This window comes from Octopus bimaculoides, chromosome 7, assembly GCF_001194135.2.
Source record: "Octopus bimaculoides isolate UCB-OBI-ISO-001 chromosome 7, ASM119413v2, whole genome shotgun sequence".
Lineage (NCBI taxonomy): Eukaryota > Metazoa > Mollusca > Cephalopoda > Octopoda > Octopodidae > Octopus > Octopus bimaculoides.
In genome coordinates this window covers 48,673,696-48,685,550 of record NC_068987.1, presented here as the reverse complement: position 1 = coordinate 48,685,550, position 11,855 = coordinate 48,673,696, and the positions used below count along the sequence as shown (strand labels likewise).

The following is an 11,855-nucleotide window of genomic DNA, read 5'->3' as shown; positions in this document are numbered from 1 at the left end:
GTAACCTGCTTCTCCAACATACTGAGAATTCAGAAATAGCAGCCAAAGAACTACTGATTCCAAAACTACAAATTATTACTCTAAATTGATAGCGATATTGTTGATATATATATATATATATATATATATATATATATATATATATGCGTGTGTGTGTGTAAACTATTTTCTAACTAGTGGGGTATAAAAATGTTCAACAGTGAAGTACTACCTGGTAGGCCAAATAACAGAATAATTAAATTTCATAGAAACATATAATCATTATTTAAATGCTTTTGCTCTCTTTCCCCTACTTCACGCTTAGTGGAAGAAAACAAAAATAACCTAAAACACTACAAATGACCAACTACTAGCGTATTTAGAAACCCTTCCTAACTCCCCTTTTTTTCTCTTTAAAAAAAACGGGGAGGGGGCTCTAAGGCAGTTGTATTTGCTGTTGACTTTCCATGAAGGAAGCCCTTTAAGAACTAGAAAGGAAACTAAAGATAGAAACAAAGGTACCAAAACAAACTGGAACCTCTAAATTCATTTGTTATTACAGCTTCAGAAGTTTCTAAATAAATACTACAACGTGCAACAACATAAAAATATTTCAACAAGCAGATTTACCTACGACTGTAAAAGCAAGAAGCATGTTTATTTCCATGCAATACACAAATAGAGAAACGTGTGCATGGTATTGAGTGTTTACTACATTAAAGAAATGCTGTGTTTATTATTATTGTGATATGAACACGAATTGAGTTAGTCAAGTTGAATTATGTAGGCTGATTTAGTGTGTTTTTAACTACACAGCTAAAAACTTAAGATCCATGATAAGTTTGAATCAAATCGTCACATAATACAATGAGTAAACTGAAAGGTTTAATGATTATATAAATATATATATAGACAGGCGCACCTATGTACAAACATGTGTGTGTGTGTACACACACACAACACTGGATTTATGCATTTGTTTAACTTCCCAGTAAATTTGCTATAACAAGTACGGGGCAGATGTGTTTTCTGTGTAAACAGAACATAAGCAAATCGCATATAAACAAGGTAAATAACTGATAGCCAATTAAGTGTTTAAAGATGGATAAATCACTGCAAACTAATAATGGGAGTCTAATAAGGCTTGCATACGAGCAGACTCATGACTAGTGTTTCTTTCGATGGCACAAGCATAAGGTGGGGGATGAACAACGTACAACAAAACACATACGGACGGTGCGAGCTGCACGCACCTCCGTACTTATCAAGAGGTAGATGAACGCTTCCTTTTACTATGTTTCGATTAGCAGACCAAAAGTTGCTAATATAACTAATTATATAATGCAATCCACTTACCTACTTGTTGTAGATTCAACAATATCAAAAGATACCTCCATATAATATCTAAGGTACTTGTCCGATTACTCCGAACCGCCGCCATCTTTCCCTCACGTACATGACCGCTTGTGACGTCAGAGGTGATATATAGCCTCTAACCCAGCAGCAATGCAAGTTGGTTAGTGATACACCGTAACCATCTTTAAATGTCTCACTATACACACATTGCCCCGCACAATTATTGTCTTACTAAATCGAAATTAATTAAGCACTATATTAAAAATAAGAATGAAAGAACTACTTCCTTGTTTGTCTTCCTCATTCGATCACACATATGCATACATATGTCGAGATGAAGGTAATATACTTGTAGGTAAAGGGTATTCTCTCCCAATTTATAAAATACTGTACCAAACTTTATACTCCAAATCTAAATACACCTCATTTTAGCGTATCTACTTGTTATACATGGGTATTTCTTCAAACGTGTTTCTATATGCATTCTTTATTCATACGAGATATTGGTAATATCCCGCAAACTTGCCGTTATCCTAACAAGATATTAATTATTTAGATAGTCTCATCTTTGTTCTAAATTTAAAGATTATTTTTGAATTTTTAAATGTTATTTTCTTCCTAACTTTATTTTTTCTTATATATATATATATATATATATATATATATATATATAATATCGTTTAACGTCCACTTTCTCATGCTTGTACAGGTCAGGAAAAATTTGCTGACGCAGATCTTTCTGTGATTGGATGCCCCTCCTGTCACCAACCGTAACCTGTTTCCAAGCAAAGTAATATTCCCTCAAGGCCGGAAATATTTTCATGGACACCGCCTGTATGATGACGGTGACACTCGTTTACATCTATTGCAAAACGTCATGGCAAGGAGACACAAACACACATATACATAAATGCATGCATGTTTGTTGGTATGTAAGTATGTAAGATGAATGTATCACAGTTTGAGAAGAGTCCCACCATGTCATTGCATGTTATGAGAAGCAACTAAAAGGGTTGGCAACAGAAGAGCACCTAACTATAACCCACTGCTTCAGAAAAAATCTGTCCAACTAAAGATGCATGAAGAAGTAAGCATAAAATGCTAACACTGATCACACACACACACACATCACCATCATCATTTAACGTCCACCTTCCATGCTGACATAGGTTAGACAGTTTGACAGGAGTCAGCCAGCTAGAAGACTACACCAGGCTTCACTGTCTATTTTGGCATGGTTTGTACAGCTGGATGCCCTTCCTAACACCAACCACCCTGTAGAGTAGACTGAGTGCTTTTTACATGGCACCAGCACAGGCAAGATCAGTTTGGCATGGTTTTCATAGCTGGATGCTTTTTATGTGGCACCATCACTGGCAGGGTCACCAAGTAACTTGCAAGACAAAAATCCTTTGAGAGGGGAAGGTGGCATTGGAGGACATGATCTTGTGCCAGATGATGAAAGGTTGGAGTGTGACAGGGAGACAGAAACAGGTGTCTTGCTGTCAACTTAAAAACAAAAAGCAGTTAATCTTTTTATCTTCCACTTGTTTCACCTGTTGAACTGTGGCCATGTTGGGAAACCACTCTGAAGGGCTCCAGTTGAGCAAATTGACCCCAGTACATATATAAATATCCATGCAGTCTTCAGTAGGCTTGGAAATTATTATCTAAGTTGAAAACAAGTGGTGGTTTTCAGCTATGCCTTAACAAATTCCCATGTAACCCATGCTAGAACAGAAAAGTTAATGTTAACCCAATGATGATATGTATGTATGTATGTCATTATTTAGTTTTATTTCAAGATTTCTTGCCAATACAAAAAGGGCTGGTTTCTAACCTAGATCCATGGCTCCTTCATTGGAATTTCAACATCAACAGGATATTTTTGTATGAATGTATATGTGCAGATTTGTATGTTTTATTTTATGAATGTATTTTCATGCATATAGTTGCATATCTAGACACACCCATTTATATTTAAATGATAAACTTCTAGAAAGCTTTACAGATTTTTACAGTTCCAGTCATAGCTTGAATCTGTAGTCTTCAAATCAGCTTTCTCCTTTCTGGTTTTGAGAAGCCAAATTTCTCAATATTGGTATTTAGGCAGTATGTATGCATACATACACACAACACATACATACATACATATATACACTGGTGAGTGCTATTGAATGCCTAACCAAGATTTGGCACACCACCTTGTTCCTTTGGAATGATAAGGAGCATATTAAGTCAGATAGCATTCACTACCAAAATGGTTCTTTTCAGGGTGATAGCTTGCTGGTGTTGTTCTTTATCCTCTCATTTAACCCACTACCATACCTGCTCACAAGACATAGTGACCATAGAAGTTGATTCAGAAGTATCTCCCATCTTTTTTTTGTTGACAACCTGAAACTGTATGGGTCAAATATCAACCTCATGAAAACAATTGGACCACATAACCCAATTTTCTACTGACATTGGGATGGAATTTGGTGAGTCCAAATGTGCATTTTTGACAATAAAATGTGGAAAAGTTGTGCCCTCCTCTGAAAACCAAAGAACAAATGGCTTGACAATACAACCTTTACAGTCAGGTGACAATAATGGGTATCGTGAACAAGATGAGAATGTCAGGTATGATGGGCCCATAAATAAGGAGAGGACCAGGAATGAATACCTCAGGAGAGTAAAGAGAATATGGTCATCAGAACTCTCACAGCAAATATCTCTGTAGTACCTTTTCTCATACCTGTGTTTGGCCTTCTGAACTGGTCACTGCAAGAACTCAATGAGATAGTTGTTTGAAGTTGCAAGCTGTTTAATGTTGCAAGAAACTTCAACATCAATGGAGATGTAGACAGACTATACCTCCCATGCAAGGATGGTGGCTGTGGTCTCATATCTGTATTAATGCCATATGAAGCATATATTGTTACACTGAAACAACATTTGGAGCAGAGGAAAGAGTCTGGTAACTACCTTGCCCAAGTTTGTGACCAACTTAAATAAGATAGCTAATGCACATGAGGAGAGGTATGAAATAAAAACTGATACAGATCTCTCCCCAAGGAGCATTGGTAAAATCTATTTATCAGAAGAACAGAATTAAAAAACGGACCAGTTCAGTGAGAAGATAGTACATGAGTACTTGGCACGTAAAACACAAACCATTGAAGGGATTGATCACGACAAAAGCTTGGCATGGAATACCAAGTTTATGACATTGCACTGTGAAAGTTACCTACAATGCAATTCAAGAACAAGAGATCCTGACCAATACCTGCAGCACAAAAAGCAGAAAACACTGACAGACAACAAATGTGAGCTGTGCAAGACAAAGACTGAAGACATCGACCACATTATTGCCAACTGCAAGAGAATGTTTTACAGATATTATCTTCCCATGAGGCATAATGCAGCATTCAGACCAGTCTGGAACAGGGTAACAAAAAACAAAACACCTGCAGTTAAAATTGACTATATTGAGACTGATAGGTCAAAAGAATATTGGTGAAACTTAAGAATTAAAACAGCTACCAAGTCAAGACACAAATGATCAGATATTGTTGTGTGGGATCAGAGGGAAAAGACATGCTCTATTGTGGAAATCAGCTGCCTTCAGGACACCAATATGGCTAAATAAAGAGGACATCTGTGGACAATTAATTAGGAGTTTGCAAATTCAGTACCCAAGATCAACTTTCAGCATCATAACTATTATTATTGGAGCAACAAGATATATACCAACCCATCAGGAGCAAAGTACAGCTGCTACATAAGGCACACAACAGATCATGCTGGATATTACCTTTGTAAATTGGGGCACTTCTGTGACAGCATGTCACTGAGTAAGCCTGCCTTTGAGAAGCTAGCACAACCAGACTGGTCACACAAAAGAGACTCTTTTATGCCCTTCTCAGGAATAGGGTTCACATAGTTTATATAATTACCAGAACATTTTAACTCAGTCATCACATATGCTAGTTAACACATAGCCTGACAGGTGCTACTGTTCTGGATCAGAGTAGACCTAAGAACAATAGAGACTAGGAGGTGGCTCCACACTCCTCAAAACCCTACAATTCCTGAACCAGGGCTCCACTACAGGATACAGTTTAAAGTCATACCCAGGACACCCATCTACACATAACAGAGTCTAACCAAGATAAATATTATTACGTGTTGTCAAGCAAGGGAAAATTATAAGCCTTTCAAGTAATATTACTTTTCATTGCCTGAATATTTCTCCAATATCTACAGGTACTGTGGAATAAATGAAAATGATTTCTGATGATGGAACATCTAGTAGCTTGCAACCAGTGACCATAATACCAGAATAAAGAAAACACAATCTCAGAACTTTCTGCATGCCATAAACTAATAGCCCACAAAGAGTTTGTCATACCAGTACTCACACAAACATTTGGGCTATTCAACTATATGCTAGATGAGATCCCGGCTATTGATGTCAAAGCGCAAAAATTGTTAATGCATATGAAGAATTTCCAGATCAACAGTCATGTAGACCATCTTTGCTTAAAATAAAAACAAGGCAGTAAAGGCTTAGTATCAATCCAATCATGAAGGTAGAAAGCTCGCAGAACCATTAGCGTTCTGGGCAAAATGCTTACTGGCATTTCATCTGTCCTTATATTCTGAATTCAAATTCTGCCAAGATCAACTTTGCTTTTCCTCCTTTCAGGGTTAATAAAATAAGTAACAGTTGAGTACTGGGGTTGATATAATCGACTTATTCTTCCCCTAAAGTTGCTTGCCTTGTGCCAAAATTTGAAACCAATATCAATCTAAACAGATTTGAATGTCTTATCAACAGCATCTAACCACCAAATGTTGAAGTCCTACCATGAATCAACTCTGCATAGATGGGGATTGGAAAAAAAAAAAGCTTCTTAAAAAGTATTTCCTGGCCAATGACCGAGGATATACAGCTAGAGAGGTTGCACAAGTCTACTGCAAAAGGTCACCAAAAGAGAGCCTACATACATAACAAAAAAAAAAAAGACTTCAAAGTGACAGCAATATTGATCACCATAGAGTAGTCTATCCCAGACTAACAATGAGGATATTAATTCTAACTTTCAAAGAGATGCATTTGCTATAAAGGAACAGGAAATAGCTACAAAATACATCATCATCAGCAGCAGCAACATTATTTTAATGGCCACCTTTTCATGCTTGCATGGATCAAAGAGAATTTGTTAAAGCATATTTTCTACAGTCAGATGCCCTTCCTATCACCAATCCTCACTTGTTTCAAAGCAAAATAATATTTCCCTATGGCCAGCTATCTTTTTCACAAGAGGCTGGAAATGAACATCACTTGTATGATTCTGACATTCATTTTGTGAAGTCAAGAGAAGTGTACACACACACACACTCACACACACACACACACACACACATGAATATACATATACAATGGGCTTCTTTCAGTTTCTATCTACCAAATTTACTCACAAGGCTTTGGTTAGCCTGATGCTATAGTTGAAAACGCATAGCCAAGTCAATAGATATTAGCCAACCAGCACAAAAATTGGTGGCTCATATTTTGCTAACGGTACTTGTATCTGTGGTCTAAAACACTTAACTCTCAACGACTTTGACAATAACTCTCAAGTAGGTACTTCAGTGTAGTGTATTTCACTACTTTAGCCAATTGTTACTACTCTGCAAAATAGAAGAGTACTGCATTGCCTCACAATTAGGATTTTGCTATACCTATGGTAAAAAAAAAAAATGTTCCCTTCTACTGAAGAAGTAGAGTTTGGTATCTGGCCAGGATCTATCTACCAAAGAACATATAACATAGGGGAAACCAATAAAAGTATATTGATATATGTCTCTATGCTAAACTATTTGTCAATAGTACCTCTAAATATAATTACATTATTTATAAATATACTACATATTTATATATTAGGTTGTTCAGAAAGTTGAGCATTTTTTAATATCCGAAAAGGGATATCAATAATTAACCTTTCAACAAATTTTATTCAATGAAATAATTTCCATTATTATTAATGACCTTTGCATCTCTATCAGGCAATTTAAATATTCCATCAGCATAAAATTTGACTGGGTTTCGAAAAAAAAGAAGTTATCTACATGTATTTTGACTTCATCTGAATCATTAAATGTTTTTCCTTGTAATGAGTTCTGTAGAGACAAAAGCAAGTGGTAGTTGGATGGTGCAATATCAGGAGAATATGGTGGATGGGGTAAGAAACCCCAGCAAAGTTCATTTAACTTTGTTCGGGTAGCCAAAGACACATGTGGTCAGGCACTGTCTTCTTGGAACACTACACCTTTCCTGTTGGTAATCTCCAACCTCAATTCTTTGATTTTTTTGGTTCAAATTAGTAGCTGACAACAGTACGCATCAAAATTAAGGGTTTGGTTTTGTGAGAGCTCATAATAAATGATGCCTTTATGATTCCACCAAACACAAAGCATAGCTTTTTTTGGCATGGATATTTGTCTTTGGTTACTGTTTTGGGAGATCTTTATGCAAACTCCAAGATCTTTTTATGCACTACATTTTTGTACATACTCCATTTTCATCTCAGTCACAAGTTGTTTAAAAAAAAGTATGCTTTCATTCCATTTCAAAAGCATATCACAAATGGAATACTGGTCCAAGCAATTCTTTTCTGAGAGTTTATGCAGATAGGCACATGAGGGAGAGTGGAGGGTACAGCAGATGGTGATCATGGGTGGTGATAGAGTGGTGTTGAGAAGATGGCTTGTGGGCAAGTTTTTACAAAGGACAGATTACAAGTGTGAATGTGAGGTTGGGCATGCTCACAAAGGACATACCTGTATAGATGGCCACAATTTTACTTAGCTTAATATATTGTCTCAAGCACAGCAAATTGCCAGAAGTCTTGGCCCCTTCACATCTCTGTGAGGCTGACCATACCAGTGCAGTCTTCTCTCCTGCACACTACATCTGATGCCTCTTGTATCCAATTTTTCTCTTAAATCATTTATACTCTGCTGTAAATGCACACTGACATTACCCATGCAGCAGAGTGTACTGGCTTCATTTCTTTTGAGACTTTGCATGTCCTCTGCAGTCACAGTCCCAGTTTCACTGTCATGTAACATAAGCTGTTTGTAAACAGGCATCATACAATCTACCTTTCACTCTGAGGGAGAGGCCCTTTGTTACCAACAAAGATAGTAGCTCTCTGAACTTTGCCCAACCCATTCTTATTCTAGCAACTATGATTTCATTACTATAGCAACAGTCCGAATACTTATTGATCAGACTATGTATATGCCGATAATATATATATAATGATGAAATAATGTATTTCATTCATAAAAATATTAGTTAAATTAATTTCATTCGTGTTTTGTTTTAGGAAAAATTTTATAACGTTTGAACTTTCATTGTAGTAATACCTATAGAAGACCGGTGGGATTATTGTTTACATGAATTTTAAGATGGATCGCAATTTAGCAAATAATTTATTTATTGCAGTTTATTATTAATACCGATACAATGTACATTGGTTTAATTTCTCTTGTAGTTTTAGTAAGGTTAGTGTTTAACCCTGCCTATATATTGACTGATTGAAATAATGTGGTTAAGCTTTACTTTTACATTACACTATGGAAGATGGTAGGGATTATAATCTTTTATGACTTAATAGAGTTGTCACTGTTTAGTTACATATTTAGGAGGGGTTGTAATTTACCTATGGAATATTTATTGATACGGTTGTACAATGAGTAAATGTGTTTGAAAGTTGTGGTTTCTTTGGTTTGTTTGTTTATTCCCAAACAACACTTATTTTAGTACTGTTGACACCATCGGATTGAATGGTACTGCCCAGGTGTTGAAACCATAATGATATCTGTGGGGCAGCTGATGATAGAGGTATGTTGGATTGCTGGTATGGCTGTGGAATAGTATTATAACACATCCTTTTGATATATGTGTGTGTGTGTGTATGATGTATGCATGAACATACATAATTGTGTGTGTGGGAGTGTGTTTATATAGACTGTAATCAGTTCATATGACTAGTTAATACTGAGTGTACACTAGGGATAAAAGCATGCTTCTTTTAAATATAGTGTTTTTAGTACATGAATGCTGAATACATTGAGTTGAACATACCTACAACCAAAAGTTAAGATAAAGTAATAAAAATTATTATATGAAAAATAGTAGAACTAAATGGATTGAGTATACCAAACATATATTATACTGCATAGACAACATATGTGGTTTTACTAACTATTATTCACATGTACACACACACACATATATATATATGTATGTATACAGAAACATACTTACACACACACACACTCATATACATATATATATGATAGGGTTCCATGCAGTGTCTGTCAACAAAATTTACTCACAAGGCATTGGTCAACCCAAGGTTATAGTACAGGACAATTGCCCAAGGTGCCATACAATGACACTGAACCTAAACCCACATGTTTGTAAAGAAAGCTTCTTAATCATACATTCATACCTGGACTTAGTCCCCTCTCGACCCAAAGTAACTTGGTGGTGGAACAATGTGGTTGACAGGGCTATTAGACAAAAGAAACAGGCTTGGAAGAACAGAAGTAGCAGGGAATTGTATCACACTGTCAGAAGGGAAGCTAGGAGACAGGCTTATTTAGCCAGAGGGGAAGTAGATAAGAAAAAATGCCAATGTTCTGTGCCATGAGGACCAAAGACATGAAGCATTTCATGTTGCAAGACAGTGTGTGAGAGAGAATCGTGATGTCGTAGGAAAGAAATGTGTCCACATGGATGATGGCTCACTTGCACTAAATGAGGCTGCAAAGAGAGAGGTTTGGAGATGCCACCATGAAAGGTTGCTGAATAAAGAGAATGAATGGGAGGAAGAGAGTCTGCCACATGTCAACCCAACAAAGGGACCAGCCATTCTAAATGACAGTACCTTGGTAGATAAAGCGATCAAGAGTATGAAGACAGGGAAAGCCCCCGGCCCATCAGGAATCACTGCAGAGATGCTCAAAATATCTGGCAGTGTCGTCTATAGCCTAGTCACCCTTATAGTTAACCAGGTGATACACAAAGGAGTCATACCCAATGACAGGTGTAGTAACACCATAGTCAACTGCTACAAAGGTAAAGGTGACGCTTTAGACACAAACAATTACAGAGGTATCAAGTTGTTAGACAAGGTAATGAAGGTCACTGAGAGGGTCATAGACCAACTAATTAGGGAGAAAGTCAGCTTAGATGAGATGCAGTTTCGGTTCGTTCCAGGGAAAAGCACCATTGATGCTATATTTCTGGTAAGACAGCTGCAGGAGAAATACCTATCCAAAAGTAAACCTCTGTATCTGGCTTTCTTTGACATGGAGAAAGCCTTTGACAGGGTCCCCCACTCCCTTATCTGGTGGTCAATAAGGAAACTAGGGATAGATGAATGGTTAGTGAGAGCTGTGCAAACCATGTACAGGGACTTTGTCAGTAAGGTGAGGGTTGACAATGAGTACAGTGAAGAATTTCCAGGTAGAGGTAGGGGCCCACCAAGGTTCAGTCCTCAGCCCCCTCCTATTTATCATAGTCCTCCAGGCAATAACACAGGAATTCAAGACAGGATACCTCTGGGAGCTCCTCTATGCTGATGACCTTGCTCTAATTACTGAGTCACTATCAGAACTAGAGAAGTTTCAGGTGTGGCAGCAAGGACTAGAATCAAAGGGCCTTAGAATCAACCTAGCTAAAACCAAAGTCCTAATAAGAAGGTAGACAAAACACAAACCCCTTCGGGTAGATGGTGTTGCTCGATCTGTAGAAAAGGTGTAGGTAGACACTCCATAAGTTGTACCCTGTGTAAGCTATGGACACATAAGAGGTGCAGCAATATCAAAGGAAGGCTAACTAGGAAGATAACTTTTGTATGTGGCAGATGCGCAGGAGCAATAAACACTGAAAATGTGCAAAAAACAACCTTTGCCACATTCCAGGAAGAAAAACTAGAAGTAGTTGATAGCTTCCACTATCTAGGTGACCAAGTTAGTAGTGGGGGTGGGTGCGCTGAAAGTGTAGCTGCTAGAATAAGAAGAGCCTGGGCAAAGTTCAGAGAGATCTTACCTCTGCTGGTAACAAAGGGCCTCTTGCTCAGAGTAAAAGGCACACTGTATGATGCATGTGTACGAACCGTCATGCTACATGGCAGTGAAACATTGGCTGTGACTGCTGAGGACATGCGTAAGCTTGCAAGAAACGAAACAAGTATGCTCTGATGGATGTGTAATGCTAGTGTGCATACTCGACAGAGTGTAAGTACCTTGAGAGAAAAGTTAGACCTAAGAAGCATCAGTTGTAGTGTGCAAGAGCGATGATTGCGTTGGTATGGTCATGTGGCAAGAATAGATGAGGATAGCTGTGTGAAAAAGTGCCACAGCCTAGCAGTTGAGGGAACCTGTGGAAGAGGTAGACCCAGGAAAACCTGGGATGAGGGGATGAAGCACGACCTTCGAACTTTAGGCACGTAAAA

At 37.5% G+C, this 11,855-nt stretch overlaps 2 protein-coding genes across 3 annotated transcripts in view; one reads left to right on the top strand and one right to left on the bottom strand.

Moving 5' to 3' along the window:
* LOC106873837 (bone morphogenetic protein receptor type-1B) overlaps positions 1-1,462 on the bottom strand; it is a 119,803-nt gene extending 118,341 nt beyond the window's left edge. The window contains exon 1 of the mRNA XM_014921346.2: positions 1,336-1,462. Coding sequence (XP_014776832.2) covers positions 1,336-1,420 — 85 coding nt within the window. The 5' untranslated portion in view covers positions 1,421-1,462. The remainder of the gene's footprint in view (positions 1-1,335) is intronic.
* The window catches only part of LOC106868486 (LIM domain-binding protein 3), a 366,710-nt gene that overhangs the window by 214,817 nt on the left and 140,038 nt on the right, over positions 1-11,855 (top strand). The gene's annotated exons all lie outside the window — the stretch shown is intronic.